The sequence below is a fragment of the Pyrgilauda ruficollis genome, unplaced genomic scaffold (genome assembly GCF_017590135.1).
Source record: "Pyrgilauda ruficollis isolate IOZ18807 unplaced genomic scaffold, ASM1759013v1 scaffold48, whole genome shotgun sequence".
NCBI lineage: Eukaryota > Metazoa > Chordata > Aves > Passeriformes > Passeridae > Pyrgilauda > Pyrgilauda ruficollis.
The window spans coordinates 4,874,660-4,891,207 of NW_024526377.1; the positions used below are offsets into that span (position 1 = coordinate 4,874,660).

The following is a 16,548-nucleotide window of genomic DNA, read 5'->3' on the forward strand; positions in this document are numbered from 1 at the left end:
TCCCCACTAATAATAATGACAATTAGTAAGAAGAACCACCTGTGACTACAGAAAACAAAATATTGTGAAGGTGGCAGAGATTCTTTATTCTCTTCTCTTTCCTGTTCTGGCTTGATCTTGAAACAGAAATGGTGTTTTCAGATCCTGATCCTTTTGATTTGTTTGGTTTTATTTCATTGTCAATGTTGTTGCTTTTCCTTCAGGAAGCTCAGTAGCAGCAGGTTTCTGGTGTTCTCAATCAGCTTAATATATTCTTTTATGAACATGCAACTTACATGGATCTGCCTCTTTGTCCCTTGTATTTTCCTTACAGTCACCTGTTTATTTGCATCTATTGTTGTGTTGTTTCACATTTTCCCACCTCTAAAATGGGTAACATTTATCATATGTTAGTTTTTGTTATATGACTTTTTTTCTTAGTCTCAGCCTTACCCAGTTATGTTATGTCAGAGGTATCTATGAATACAATTCCTTAAGAGTTAGGGGTGATAATATAATTTGATTTAAATTTTAATAGTGGAAAAGGCACTTTATTTTGCTAATATATGAGTTAAAATTTAGAGAGTGAGAAACTGTCCAAGGAGACTTTAGGAACATAAACCTTCTCCTCCATTTATTTCAGGATAATACCGAAAGGCTGTTTCTAAATTAGCTTTGTCTTATTATAAATTTTTGTGCTGGTTCTTTTTATTTAAAATGCTTGATGATTCTATTAAAATTGCTTTAAACATAATATAACCCAAATGAAAGGGCTAGATTTATAGCTGATTGACTGCTCAAAATTTATTTCTAATAATCTATATCAAGAATCTGATATCCCAAAGTTTTCCAGTATCCCTGGAGGGAAGCAGGAGCACGGCAAGCATTGGGCAAAGATCAGCTGGGACAGTTTTTGAACTGGCTCAGTGAAGTGAGATCTGAGGCTTATGTGAAGGGCAGTATCCCTGTGGAATCACTTCAGTGAGCTGCTCCTGGATTTTGCAGCTTGTTCCCCTGGTACACAGAAGTCCAAGCCCAGTTAGAAGTGAGACCAGGTTCCAAATTTCATGTGCGGGAGCAAGGGGTTAAATTTATTTGTTTGTTTTTTTTTTTCCTTATATTTAAATATTTTTTCCTGTGTTAGGGTTACACAGTTTGTTCCCACTGGTAACACTTAGCTGTGAGATTTTGGTTGAAAGTTGTTCTCCAGTTTCTTATGGTGCTAAAATGTATTAATGTTAATACTTGAAAGAAGTACAGTATAGTGGCTTGTCTCATTCGTAGGGTCAAACTGAACCTACATGTGATTGTGTCAGCATGGCCTGTAGCTGAGCTGAGAGGTCCCTCCAAGAGTTAAAGAGTCTAGAAAACATGATTCTGCACCAACATTTTTTACTTTCCTTTGTACCCTTTTGTCAATCCAACACGTGAAATGAAAGGCAATTTTTCCTGCTCAAAATGTGATAGGAGACACAGATGTTTCTTTCACATTGTGACTAAAGCTAAAAAAAAAAAAAGGAGAATGCTTTGAAAAGCTTAATTTGTTTATTTTTAAACTTTAATTGCTTAATTAGCCTCTTCATTCATTGCATTTTGTCTTCAATTTAGGTGTGGATTTCTCATTTCACTTTAGTTTCTGCTGTTTTTCAATGAGTATTATGCTTTTCGCATGTGTTGGAAATTCTTTAAAACATATCAGACACTTGTGCATTAGATGATGGATTTTGAAAGGAGAATCCTGACTGATCCAGGTTTTTTTTTAAATTCTGTAATTGATTTTAGATATGTGTTTTACTCAGAGTAATTGCCTGATGCATAATAAGAGGAAAATTTCAGTCTCACAATTTTATGCTCCCAGACCTTCCCACTGGACTATTTACAGATTATGAAGAAAGATATGATAATTTTCCTACTAGCTGTGTTTTTAGTCTCTTATAATTTAGGTGGTCCCATGAGTTAAATTCATTTACATTCTGGCGTGTTGGCCAGCACAGCAATTCATCATATGGGTTTTAGTGAGAATGGCCAATATTCCATTGCTGTTTCTCTCTCTTGGAAGATTAAACTTCTGTCAGGATGCAGGGCAAGAACAGAAATAAAGTTTTGCACCTTGTCAAAGTCCCGAAATATACATTTGATAGTGTTTTGAAGGAAATCTACATCTGGGAAGCAGCTGTGAAATAACAAGCAGGGGTATTGTCCTGCAAATATGTCTGTGACTCTTCTGCTTTAATGTTCATTTGAATGCTCTGGAGGGAAAGACAGTATTCCATGATATCCCAGAAGACAAAGAATTTTCCCTGTAATATGCAACAGGTCAGCTGGAAATATTGCTCCTGATTGTTTTGAAAATGATATAGAAACAGACTAAGAACATCACTGAGAACACCTTTTTTGTTTTGTGTTTGAGTTGTCATGTACACAGCTAGTGGCTTTTAATCCAGCCCTTACTGTTTAGTTTGGAAGTGCTTAACAAAAATTTCTTTACCAGGAATTCTGAATAAAAGTGTTACCATATGGTGGATTTCTGTATGATGATTTTGGAGTTTCTGCTCCTCAGAACCTTCCTGTTTCTGTTTGTAGTGTTAAAAGTTACTCTTTTTGTAACTTATCTTCCTTTGTTTTCTTTCACAACTCATCCACCTGCATTATCTTATTACAAATGGATTTGACAGTTGGAAACCAGGCCTGGATTTGGCATTTCCAAAGAGCTTCATGTGCTCTAATTCAAGAAGAGATTTTGGGTGATCTGAGAAAACATACCACAGCCTATATTGCTATCACTGATGAGATTAATGATCAATTAAAGAGTGTTTACTTTGTTGTACCACTTAGAAATACATATATGAAGAGCTTGAAGCCTATGGCAAATCTATCAGCATTATAAACATATATATATATGTATATTTATGTACATTATGTATTTATATTTATATGTATAATTATATGTATATTTATATTTATAGGTATATTTTAATATATTTTATATATTTATATTTATATATCTATTTTTATATATACCCACACATGTGTGCAAATACCAGAAGTGGTTGAATTCCAAAGGAGTAATAAGGTGATTGTTCTCTTTGCAGTTGTTTGTCCTCCAGGCAGTTATTTCCAGGACGATGAATGCATTCCCTGCCCTCTTGGCTACTATCAGTATCAGACAGGACATTCCTTCTGTATCAAGTGTCCTGTGGGCAAAACTACCTACTCCTATGGGGCAATCAGTGCTGATCACTGTAAGTTGGACTCATTTTTTCCATATCCTTTATTTTCTGGCTTCAGATATCTAATGATTTTTTTAAATTCTTCTCTAAGTTTTTTTTTAAAAATTAATCCTCCCTGTGGGGGTTTTTGGAGGGATGTGATCCCTTCTGCATACATTCAGAAGCATTTTACAAAGTACAAACTGTCTGGTTTTTTGACCAAAAATGCATGAGAACCAAGTGGTCAGTCTTATCCAGGATGTTGTGGTTCCTCTAGACATGTTCATTGTCCTCAGGAATGATATCTGGGTGTTCAGTATCAGTAATAAACTTCTTATGAAGTTAATTTATTGTCACTTTCATGAAGACTAAAGTAGTTTTGTTTTGTGCAGCTCTTTCCCCTGCAAATACAAACAATTCTCACAAATTAACTATTGAAATGTTCACTAAAGCTGATGAATTCAGCTTAAATTATTTGTTTTTATTCATGCAGTTCTATACAGAAAATCAGTTATTAGGTCCAAATTCAGTTTTGTCTACAGAATTACCTTATATAAAATAAGATATAAATAAGAGTAACAATAATAGGCTTCTTGGGAAATGTCATTAAGTATATGGTCTACTTTGTTCTCTTTCAACCTATTTGTTCTCAGGTGGGATAAACCTCCCATTTTTATTGTAATGTACCCCAACATCAATTAGCTTTTGCCTATGGTTGTCATTCTTCTTTTGAATGTGTGTTCCTTGGGTAGGTATTGGGCTTGTGTCCTTAAGACTTTGTTCCTTAGGGTTTAAAAACTTGCACTTGCAATTTTTTTTACTAAGCCTCTTCCCTGCTTGGTTTCCACTTGAGCTTTGTGCTGCACCTAAATTCCAGCCCTCTCCAAAGTGCCAGGCTACACATAATCCTCCTCCTTTCTTTCAGTCCCTGCTGTCTCCCTGCAGAGTCTGAGGAGTTCTTCTGAATTAATTGGAGTGATAACTCTTCTCATTGCTCACAGCATGCCACAGATCCACTGCAGCAGTCACTGAACAAACCTGTATGAAAGTACAGCTCCTTCTCTACACTTTGCTTTACAGCACTGGAAATACAGCAACAGAGATTTGATGCATGACAGAGAATCCAAAAAATGTTTAAAACACAAATTGGGTTAGCAACAAAGCAGTGAGACTACCATGCTTCAGAGTGTGCAAATACTGTGCAAATCTTAGCTGAATTTTCAGTGAAGTCTCTGCTGTGCTCAGGAGGCTTTTGTCCCACAGCACTGAAACATTGTCCTGCTGCATTGACAGGACCAGTGGCTGCACAGGAGGCTCTCTCTGAACATCAGAAAATGTTTTTTTCTGTGGGGACAACCAAGCACTGGCCCAGGTTGCTCAGGGAGGCTGTGGAGTCCTTGGAGATGGGTGACAGCCATCTGGAGAGGGTCCGGCACAGCCAGCTCTAGGTGGCCCTGCCTGAGCAGGGAGCTCTGACCTTACAACCTCCAGAGGTCCTGTCCAGCCTCTGAATTCTGTGAAACTCAGTGTCAGCATTATCAAAGAGCCTTTCTCCCTTCCCCTGCCCCCTTGTCCAGGTGTCACCCCCTGCCAGAGCAGTGAGCAGGGCCTGCAGTGTGATGAAGATGGCCAGTACAGACCTTCCCAGCAAGACCCTGCCACCAAGAAATCCCTCTGTGTCGACAGCTTTGGGGCAGCCCTGGACTGGACTGAAACAGAGGATCTCCTGACAGATGAGCAGTGCTTGGGTAAGTGGCAGAAGGATGTTTTGGATATGCTTTGAGCCCACATAGGTGAAAGTTCCTTATGAAGAGACTAAGCACTCCACAGCTTATAGGTCTTCACTGTCCCATAGTTATTCACTTTCCCATACTTGTAGCCTCTGCCTTAAGCCACATTCCTCCTTAGTTTTGAATTTCTTGACTACACTGGGGAAGTTACTTCTGGTAAGGGAAGAGAGAGAAGCAGGTTTCCTGCACTCTCAGATGGCTGCCAGCTTTTGATGTGTACTGACCTTGTGCTCTCTCTGCTTGGAAACTCAAAATAATAATGAGAGGAATAATGTGAAAGAAGCAGAATTATTAATTTCCTTGTAAAATTATCCCTCATGTGTGTATTCATGGGAAATAGAATATTTTCAGCAATGACCTCACAGCAACAACATAACATCACTCTCTGGGCTCCTGCTGTAAGGTATCTGACTTGAGGAACACATGTTGGAGGAGGTTACTTCTGCTTGAATACAGCTGCAAAATGATAGTTTTCAAGGATGAAAAACTTGAAAAAACAAAGAAAGTCATCTATCGAACAGTCCCCAGACTGCCTGCAGTAAGGTCTAATTGCACCTCTCAGTCTCAAAGCTTTTGCTTTTTCCCAGAAGTTTTTATATGCTCATCATATGATTGGTATTGAATTTAATGGAATATTCTGTTTAGAAACTGATGTCATGGTGTGCTTTGAATTAGACAATGTCTTATGGCAAATGTGATCAGTGGAAGGAGTGTGAAAAGTAAAGTCCTCAGCTGTGAAGAGTTTGCAAAACTCTCTTCAATTAAAATAACCTTTTTTCCTCTGAGTATACTCAGAGACTGATCACAGTTATGAGCATAAGGTGAAAGCCTCTGTTGCTCTCAATCACGAGGTTGTTGGGATGTTTCTCTGCAGAGAGGACTCAGGATTTTAATTCTCCTGTTACCATGAGCCTTTCTGCTTGGGCATTTCTGACTCTGTGCAGGATGGAGCAGTTGTAGATATTTGTGCTTGGTTTTGTGGGTCATGCTAGAAGATGTCACTACAAATATTTATGACTGTTGAAAATTCATTTATTACTTTATAAGTACAGCAACAATGTGTCATGGAATCACAGAATGGCTTGGGTTGGAAGGGATCTTAGAGATCCTCTACTTCCAACCCCCTGCCATGAGCAGGGGTAATGTGCTGTGCTCACTTAAATGTAGTGGTGCATCACCCTGTGGGCACACTGTGCCCAGCCTCCTGGTAACACAGGTGGTGGCCTCCTCAGAAGGTTGGTGGTGGCACTGTGTGTCCTCTCACCAGGCTGTAATCCTCTGCAGGGCACAGACAGGGAAAACCCTCTGGAGCCTGGATTACATTCCTCACCCCATTTAGTGACCCTTGGGGTTTGCATCTCTAGACCCCAGGAGCTTTTCCCAGTGTGTGAACAGTGCTGCTTGGCAGACTCCTCACACAGGCAGGTCCAGTGCAGAGGGAGCAGATGAAAGGGTTTGGTCAGAAAAGTGACAGTCAGGTCTGAAAAGTGGAATGGAGGAGTAATAAAGCAGGATGTTGGACATACTACCTTGGATATAGCCTTGGGGCTGGAGTCAGTGGATGTGTTGGGAAGTTTTTTCTTTTCACAAATGGAGCAGAACTGCTGGAATACATTCCTTGAGCATTAATTGCAGCATCAGCTTCATTACATGATTGAGACAATAAAAAGATGACAAAGCTCACCTACTGCTAGCAACAGCTAAAGATTTCTTTGTTACAGAACATTTTAAAAACTTTCTAGCCAATAGCATATTGCTAATGCTTACAGACAGTTGTTCTAGCCAATCACTAAAAGCACATGTACACCTGCTTCACACAATGCTTGCTTGTCTTCTTTCTATTAACAATACACAATATTTCATTATTAAGCTTAAAACCTTCTGCTGTCTTGCTAAGCATATTTTTCTGCAGTCTTACTGTCTATCTTAGCCAAGCCTAAAACTCAAGCTATTGTCTCATGTCCTTGCTTGCTATACTATTGTTACTTTTTCTACTTTCAAACTTTGCAGCTGCAGCTAGTTCTAATTTCTCTGCTCTTTCTGTTTCTAAGGCCTGCTTTTCCCAGCTTTCTGAAAATCTTCATACCTTTACTATTTCCCACAGTGCAGAGCAGGCTGTTGTGTTTCTGGATTTCCTGTCTAACCAAGTGCTGCTGGAGCTGGCTCTTGTTTCTGTGACTGATTTGGAGACAGTTGGTTCCCCCTTTGACTCAATAATTGGTTCAATGCCATGAACAAGTAATGAGAGATGGCAGGTCTGCTGCTGCAAGAGGAGCCTCACTGGAAAGTAAAATCCCGGCCCACTCCTGGCTAACTGGTTTTTAGACATCTTGTGACACTTTTTATTTCAAAGCAGAAATTCTACCCTCACAGCAGCTGTCTCCTGCATTATCTGTGAGGTTATGGTACATCATTTAATGAGCAAAGCTCTTCTCCCACAGAATTCTTCAAGCTTAATTTCTACCTAAATTCTTTGTTTGCGGCATGGGCACTGATAATACTACTTGGTTGGGGTTTTTTGTTGTCTTTGTTTTAGTGCTCAGAAAATTTGAAAGAGTTCCTGCCTCCAACCTGATTTATGGGTCAGAAGAAGCTCAAATTCTTCAGTCTCAGTCATTTGGGGGAGACCTGCAAAACACGTATTTGCAGTGCATTTCAGGTGAGAAAACTGAGAAAAGCTGTAGAGGCAACTCTAATAATTGTGGAAAATAATATTTTCATGTGAGCTTATAGTTAAGTTCCTGGATGAAATATATGTTCTGCATTTTCTCACCAAATCACTGCAAGATATTTACAACTTTTGGTGACCTTGATTCAGGGAAGAGATGGATGTTTCTTTCAGAAAGAAGTCTTCTGACTTTACATATTACTTCAGACAAGTCATCTAACTTTAAAGCCAGTTGATGTAGTTTGCAGTACGAATGAGAACTGAGATTTAAACCAGGAGACATTCATCACACTGTTCAGATGTGCAGATAAAAGAAGAATTAGGTGTTCAGAACATAGGAAAAGCCAGCTTTTATTTCTTGACAAATTGCCTGATTGGCACATAAAATAGGAATAATCATCCTTACTTACATCAGAAGGGCATTATAAGGAGTTCAGAGATACTCCTCTGCCAAGATAAACCTCTTGCGGTTTATATACTATATTGCATCTGGTTTCAGTTGGTTCAGAATCACCTAGAACCCAGAGGAGTCACCACACTGCTTTCAGGGTGCTTTGAGTCAGTCTCACCTTGTGTCTCCTAAAGCTCAGGCTGTGAAAGGAGGCAGAGGGATCTGTAGTAACAGAGATGTCCAAAATTCTGACAAATCAGTGGCTTTGTGTCATGTGCCACGGTCTAGTTGAAGCAATCACGTCTCATGCTAAGAGCTGAATAAGTGAATTTGTTAGTAGAATGATTTTCCTGCACGAGCTCATCCTGGCTGTATAATGTAAGAGTTCTTGCACCTTCCCCTAAAAATGGAGATGTTCAAAAGCAAGACACTGAACTGAGAGAGCCTGAGAACAAACCTGGGGAGCAAATCCTGCCCCTTTGCCAACCAATCTGGTTCCATCTCTCTCATAGCTGTGTTTCCTTTATAAGTTATGTAAATAAATAGTAGCACAACTACAAAATACTACTGTGAAGTTCTCATTGAGGGATGAGGGTTAATCTTTCCCTCCCTAAGTCCCTGTAAGGTCAGATAGCTCAGCTTTCATTTCAGCTTATGTTTTGATCTAAGTTGGTTGATTTTATACTAAAGATTTGGAAAGTGTTTCACCTAGGCTAGGAGCAGAGCTATGGGAGTAAGCTAATGGTGAATGTGTAAGGGCAGAAGGATCTTCCCCTATATCTGGAAGGGATTGCTCTTTCTCCCTTACAGTGGCCAGGGGGTTGCTGCAGGGGCAGCCAGCATGATTGAAGAATTTGAAATTTGGTGTTTCCCTCCTTCCTATCACTCTGATATTTGTCACAACCTCCTTGCCATGGGGTTACCGTATCAGGCAAATGTGATGTGCTGGCAGAATGGTTCATGAGAGTCCTGCCTCAGGCAAAATTATCCAGCAGACTTTAAATATTTGGGTGTGTGGTCTGACCTGTCTCAGCTGTTTATATCATCAGGTGATGAACAACATTCTGCATTAATTTAATTCAATTTAAAATCCTTAACTCTCTACTAAAATAGTTGAGTACTAAAGTTTATTTGGCTAACTAAATTCATGTCTGATAGACATATGGAAATCTAAATAAGTGGCAGTAAGCAGTGGAATTCGTAGCAACCATTTTGCATGTGAAGTGCTAGGAAACCTAACATTTCCTTCGTTTTTCAGGCTGTGAGAGGGAAGATGCCTGTGGCTTTGCAACAGTAGCTCCTGCTGGTACTGAAGTGCTCTGTGAATTATACAGTGCTGCTGAAGCCAACTTCAACTGCACCACCTCTGGATTGGTAAGAGTGATCATATTTACAAATATATGTTTATCACAGTGCTGTGTGTTCAATGTAAGTAGACAAAATCACAGAAGAAAGGCAGGCTGTCACCTGAGTCCTTGGACATTGCTCTTCCCTATGGCAGTGATAAATCCCTGCAAGCTGGTAAAGGGGCTGCACCCAGATGTTTCAAACAATGACATCTGAATACCTCAGTGTTTGATACATCACGCAGCACTGCTGTCCCTAAAATGTGCTGAGCACCTGCAGATAGGATATCAGGTTGGTTTTAAAAGAGTGTTATTCTGGATAGTCCAAACTAGAAGTGGCCAGGTTGGTAATCAGGTCATCTGAAACAATCCTATTTTCTGAGTCACTTCCTCTAGCCCAGGGTTTGAACTGTGGGCTCTTTATGACTGTACTATTTTCCTATTCACTACTTTAAACAGCAATGTGGCATTGAGGAGCTGAGATCTCAGTTTGATAGTGTAAAAATTGTCTGTATGAGAAAGAATAAAAAATGTCCACATGGAGTTCTACTGTGATAACCTTTGTGTTGCTCATTGCTCCCCATGAGTTTCTTAATAAAGAAAATGTAATTTAGGAGAGGAAATTCATTAGGTTGTATTTATTTTGCTTGCCTGTTTTCTGTCTCAGGTGCAAGGTGTCTTGGGGAACCCTTCAGCCACTGGCATCAGTGGCCTCAGCTGCTTGCTGCGTGTCAGGAACCCAGGGGGAGATGCGCTGATGGTCTTTTTGAAGAGAGGTACCAGATGTGAATCCCTCACCTAAATCTGACTCTGTGTCCAAGCTGGTAGTTACTTCTGTAGAGGATCATGACTAAATTTGGGAGCATCTTTGTTTAAGAAGACACAATACTTTAAAGAGCTCAACATTTAGTGACAGTCCAGAAGCTTCAGCAAATCTTTCTTTCATATCTTGTTCCCTAGAAATTAGGAATACTTTTGTAAGTCATATTGATGATTTTTTGCCAGCAAGTAGTCCCATAAAAACTCAAAATCTATCCAGTGCATTTTCCTATTCTGTTCTGTTATGATTTCTCTTAACTAAGCAGTTTGTTATTTGAATATGTAAAGCATTATTAATGATCAGCCTGTACATAATTTAAGTTCACTTTACTTTTGATTGTGAATTGTTCTAGTAATATACCAGCCAAGAAGTAAACTGCTCTCCATGAATCCCAAAATATTTCAGCTGAACTAATGAATGCATGAGACAAACTTTATTTATTTACTTATTTATTTATGGCCCGAGTGTGGTTGATAACACCACATCCATTGTGTGTCCAGCTTTAAGTGTCATGCCAAACTGGAAACAAGATAACCAAATGCTGCAGGGTTTGATTCAAAACTCTCTGGTTTTACCGTGTTCTTTGTCCTTCTATCCAATCCTATGAGACACTATTTATTAATATTAATAAAAATAAAAGTTCTAAGTCTTACCTGAAAATAAATCCAGTCCCCTGAGCTTGTTGTGATTGGTATAATATTTTAAAGAGCAGATCTATTCTAGTTTTCTAGATCCAAAATTCTATGAATCATGCCCTCCTAGTTAGCAGAAGTCCTAATTGTAGGACTCATTTGTCCATGCAGTTTTGCTGGACAAATGACACATTTTACTTTTTAAATGAGATAAATCAGTTTAATTTTTATCTGGGAGTTACTAACAGTGTTACTGAGTGCTTGAAGGTGGAATATTACCAACCTTACTGCATAGAGCATAGATCAGTTTAGGAGCTCTTTGGTGGCAGTGCATTACAACCAGCTACTCAGGAATGATGGCACCACGTCATTTGATGATCTTATCTTGCTTCTGAAACTCAAAATCCAGATGGACTTTTAAAACTGAGTTTTGATCATAAAACTTTCAACCAGCTCCAGTCTGCAGGCAATTCAGAAACATTCATTGAGCTCCCCTTGATCTCCCTTCCCTTTGTGTCTCCCCAGGACAGGAATTCAGCTCCTCTGGACTGAAGGCCTTTGAGAGGACTGGCTTCCAGAACGTTCTGTCCGGCGTGTACCGCTCCCTGGTGCTCCCAGCAGCCGGCGCATCCCAGACTGATGCTGGGCTGCTCTGCAGGCAGGAGTGCAGCCGGGACTCCTGCTGTGATGGCTTCATCCTGAGCCAGCTCCTGCTGGATGCAGGTACTGCCTGCCTGCTCAGGACAGAGTCCTGCAGCAGGAAACCAATGCTGAATGGGAACAAGTCGTTGTTGGACACAGTACACCCACCTATGCATCATACCTGTGTGAGCAGCCTGTCTCCACATCCCTGACTTTCCTTTGGTGTTGTGAAGGTTTGAGTAATGCCCAGGACCTGAGGTTGCAATCTGCTCTTGGAACAAAATGGGCATTTTGAAGGGAAAAGCCTGGCAGAGTTCCAGCAGTGTTTGGGCAATGGTCTTGGGAACATGGTGTGGCTGTGCAGGATCAGGAATTGGACTCAGGGATCCTTGTGGGTCTCTTCCAACTCAACCTGTTCTCTGAGTGTGTGACATCTCCATCTGGATGAGATAAATTGCTCTGAAAACACCTCTCTCCATACATAGCACAGTTTGGTTGCCAGAAGTTGGTTCCTTTAAGCTGATGCAGGAACTAAGATGGTGCCTCCAGACAGTTTGTGGTGCAAATGAAAATCAGCTTCCTTTTAAGAGCAGGAAAAAAGGATGCTTAGCAGAATTATGTTAGATTATTGCATGGAGAAATGCTAAAGTCTTCCAGGTCTGGATGTCTGTCTTGGAGAGCAAGTGGTAGTGGGATGGATGGAGTCTGGCAGAGGTGGGACTTTGGCACAACCAGATTTTTGCTAACAAGTTCAAGCACTTTATGCCAGTGCTTACTTTTTGCAGCTTAGTTTCAAGCTCATAGAGTATTGACTTTCCTTCTGGAGATGCATTTCCTGTAGGAAATGTGAAGTTTTAAATGACATTCCTCAAGGATTTAAAGACAAGCTCTATCAACAGCCAGGAGTTAGACTTGATGATTCTTGTGGGTCTCTTCCAACTCAGGATATTCTATGATTCTGTGAAATCCAGGCATGTGCTGGTGGCTGATATGTGACAAGCACTTTGCCAGTTTGGAGTTGAAACTGATCCTAGATTTAAGAAAATTTGTGAAAATCTGTCACAAATTATCTGTGAAAGTTTTCAAGAAAATATTTCCAGAAAATTATTCTCTGTTTTGGCATCTCTTTTTTTTCTTTCTTTTTCTTTTTTTGCATCACAGTATTCTAGATGATCTTGTAAAGTCCATGCCTCTATACATTTACAATCACATTTTGGGTTCTCTCTTCTTGTGAGTGTAGAAGGTGAATATCTCTTTGGTTGGGGTGGCTATTCAGATCAGTTCTACAGGTAAACACATTACTTGGACTGGTATTTTGCTTAAAAAATAAAGAAAAAAAGAAGGAAAAGGCAACATAGTCGATATCTCATGTACCCAGTCCATAAGAACAAACTAAGGAGGGCATTGTAAAACCTTAGAAATGTCTGAGCTGTGACACCAAGTGCAAAGCAAGAGCTGAGTATTGTCTAGAAGTTATAGTAACAGATTGATGCCAGAACATGTGGCCTTAAGCACTCTGGTCCCCCAGCTCACATCACAGTGCTGGGGAGACTCAGGCCTGGGATGACTGAAATCAGGCACCAGTTCAGGAAACCATTGCAGTAAAAGTATAAGTGTTTTTTTTTTTTTTGGTTTTTTTTGTTCAGAACCTGAAATTTTAAGACCATCAAAGGATTGGATATGTCTCTGTGGTGCTATGAAATGCTGAGAACATTGTTGGGTATTATCAGATAATAGTAATATTTTATAAGGTTATAATAGTATGTGCCTGAAATCCCTGAAAAACAGGCTACAAATGTTTAGTTTGGGTATGAATAGCTAACCTTAGCACTTAAATTTGAACATATGAATCTAATTTGCTTATTTAGTTTAGGTTTGGGGTTTTTTTGGCAGCAATACTGAAGGGTGTCCTCTCAGTGATATGGATTCAGTTGGAACTTAGAGAAAGTATTGGGGGCCTTGGGTAGGTGCAAAGCCTTAGTGCAGTGATGCAGCTGTGTCTTCTCCTGCCCCCAGGTACCATTCTGTGCAGTTTGCTGAGCTCCCCAGACGTGCTGATCTGCAATGCCAAAGGCTGGAGTCCAACACCAACCTCAGCCATGGGGGAGATGTGCAAAGGTGTGAGCTATGATGAGAAGGAGAAGAGGTTTTCCTTCACCATAGGAGGGCAAGTGTTCAGTGGAAGTAAGTGAATTACCTCAATTAACATCAGTTCTCCTTAACTGTTGTATAGACACTGTCTTATTCACCAGCCTGCCCTTGTACTCCAATGCTTTTTTCAATTAAATCCATATCACAAGAGAATAAGAATGCTCTGTCTGGATGTATGGCTGGAGAGATGGACCTCTCACATTTTGCCACATGAATATTAATGAAGTTGAGACTGTGTTTAATATGTCACTCTGTAATACCTACAACATTTAATTCAGGCAGATTAAAGCCAATAATCTGAAAGAAAGGTTAAGTCTGGAGCAAAGATAAAAAGGGAGATGCCCAGACCTACATGGTAAAAGCAACGATAGGAAATTGAGTAAAGTTTGGCACCCTGGACCTGGACTAGCCCCATGACACCTGGGACCCTCTTCCTTAAACTTTTGTTTTGTAATGAAGGTGATGCATAGTTTAGTGATGTGTTTTCTATGCAATTTCTGAGCATTGAAAAAGCATTGTTAATTTAAACAGTTGTTCTAACAAAATTTTTTCTTTATTAGCTTCTCAGTTGATGGAAGAGGCGGAAAGAAATTTCACTAGCTTTCAGGAAATTTACCTGTGGAGAGGTAAGTTATCTCACAGAATGTCTTACAAAAATTTATGATGAACTGTAGGGTGTGGCAGATGTCTATTCTGTAATGGAAATGTCATTGTCATTTCATTTCATGCTGTCCAAATTAGGACACAACTCAGAAGCCTATTGGCAGGGATGTGTGATTTGGAGTAATTCTTCTACTGCCAGTTTCATGAAATTTGGATGTTGAAATTCTTGTGTCTAAGAATATAATTTATAACTTTTAATACCCTTGGAAATGATATCATGAAGACAGCTGCCTTTGTCCCATCAGTCTCCAAGTACCATAATAATTTGGCAGTTTATGCCTAATTACATGGGTTATGTTTACTAGCAGAATAAATGTATGTTTTTCTGTATGAACCTCACCATGTATATGGCAGGACTTGCACAAATTATTGTAATAATAATTTGTGCTTTATAAGTACACAAAGCCTTCAGAGAGCTGAATGCAGAATGACTGTGGATATGGCATTTACTTTTGTCATCCAAACAATGCATCTTGGTTTAGGTGTTCCCCAGAGCTGTACAGAAATGGTTTTATTAATTCATGATTCAGCGTTTGGAGGAACTACCAAAGGAATTTTCCTAAGTGGTTCACTTTATATATTTGTTCAGTTTTGGGAACTGAGGATTATTTTGTCTTGTGAAAGAAAGATAAAGGGAATTACTCTGCTCTTTGATTCCTTTTTCATTCCAGACTCTGATATGGCCACCCGGATGAAAACCTCTTTGTGTGAGGCTGCTGCTTTGGAGACAAAGGATGATCTGGTGTTATCAGGTATTAGAGCAATAGCAGACAGAGCAGGCAACAGAAGAGAGCAGGAAGAGGGCACAGAATTTATCTAGAAAATATAATATATTGCTATATATATGTTCATTATGGCTTAGGTATTGTAAAGTCCAGAGGATTTCCCTGAAGCAGGATGCCTGGCACAGGTTTTGAGAAAGATGTTTTATGGCTTTATGATTCTTACCTTGCCAGGACAGGCTGGAAATTAAGGTGTTAAAGTGTTCAGTGTGAGACCTGATCTTTCAGACTTACTGAGCTGAAGAGGCACAGGAAATATTATTCAACTGAGAAAAAAATTTCACATAAGCCCCAGAAATAAATCCTTGGCCTGGGTACCTGGGCATCTTTACTGCTACTGACAGTATGATTGTAAATACAGGGCATAGAGAAACCCAGGATGAAATGCAATCACAAGTGTTTCTTCCCTGCCTGGTAACAGTGAGGGACCTGTGGACTTCTCTTAGTTCCTTTGTTGTTCCAGGGTTTGCTCTTTGTTATATGAAGTCATATATAGGTCCAAAATAATTTGTAGGAAGTTACTGGAGTTCATTTGGGCCTTCAGCATCACAATCCTAAGAGAAAATGAGCAGTGGAGTTTGCTGAAAGCACCTTGATTCATTTTTAATGAATTGTAATTTTTTCTGAGGAGTCTTGAATGTCTGTGCACATTAATATGTGCAAAAATCCTAAAAGGAAGTGAATTGCTTATGGTACTTGAAGGGAAAGTAAGCTAAACGAATTGAAAACCTAAAAATGCCCATTTACCTAGCAGACCTCCCATACAGTTATAGGTATTTTAAACTCTAGACTTAAAAAGAGAGAGAAAAAATGCACTTACTATGGTGGTTGAAATTATCTTGCATTTACCTGCCAAGGCATGAGTGCAGCCCTCAGGGTTCTTAATTTACCTTGCTGGGGATGATGATATCATTAAAACCTGCAGTTATGCAAGGAATGCAGTTTTTACCTCCATCCCTAAATCTTAGTCTTGGCACCACCTGTTCAAGAGAAACTGAGGGTTGAAGTTATGACTTGAGAGGTAACAGGAATTATGGTTACCTTTTTTAGGAAGTCATGAATACATCTGGGAAAGTGTCTACAGAGCTATTATCACTTGATAATAATTTGTAAAACACAGGGTAACATATCTTTTCTAGTTTCTGATAGAAAAGTCAAAGCTATATTTTCAGCATGTCAGTAGTTGCTTCAGCACTTCGACAGAATCATCAGCATGTCTTTATTCTCCTTGTTTTTATTATGGTCTGGTTATTTCACTGCATGTAATATTAAGTAATACAATGTCTCACAATGTTGGAACTGGGGATGAGACCTGCTGATGACATTTGATAATTAAGAAAGTGTTTATGAAGAAATTTGTACGAGTGAAGAGTGTCCATTTCTTTTACTACTGGACCCTTATTTAAGGGGATGAATTTGGGAACAAGAAAATAGCTGTGATTGATTGTTTCAGAGGGAACTCAGGAGATATATAT

General features: G+C 39.5%; 1 protein-coding gene across 1 annotated transcript in view; it reads left to right on the top strand.

The window, feature by feature from the left end:
- Positions 1-16,548, top strand: part of LOC121359883 (thyroglobulin-like) — a 131,485-nt gene that overhangs the window by 17,384 nt on the left and 97,553 nt on the right. The window contains exons 12-20 of the mRNA XM_041479149.1: positions 3,072-3,221; positions 4,766-4,936; positions 7,515-7,637; positions 9,296-9,411; positions 10,051-10,159; positions 11,361-11,558; positions 13,494-13,661; positions 14,189-14,254; positions 14,963-15,043. Coding sequence (XP_041335083.1) covers positions 3,072-3,221; positions 4,766-4,936; positions 7,515-7,637; positions 9,296-9,411; positions 10,051-10,159; positions 11,361-11,558; positions 13,494-13,661; positions 14,189-14,254; positions 14,963-15,043 — 1,182 coding nt within the window. The remainder of the gene's footprint in view (positions 1-3,071; positions 3,222-4,765; positions 4,937-7,514; positions 7,638-9,295; positions 9,412-10,050; positions 10,160-11,360; positions 11,559-13,493; positions 13,662-14,188; positions 14,255-14,962; positions 15,044-16,548) is intronic.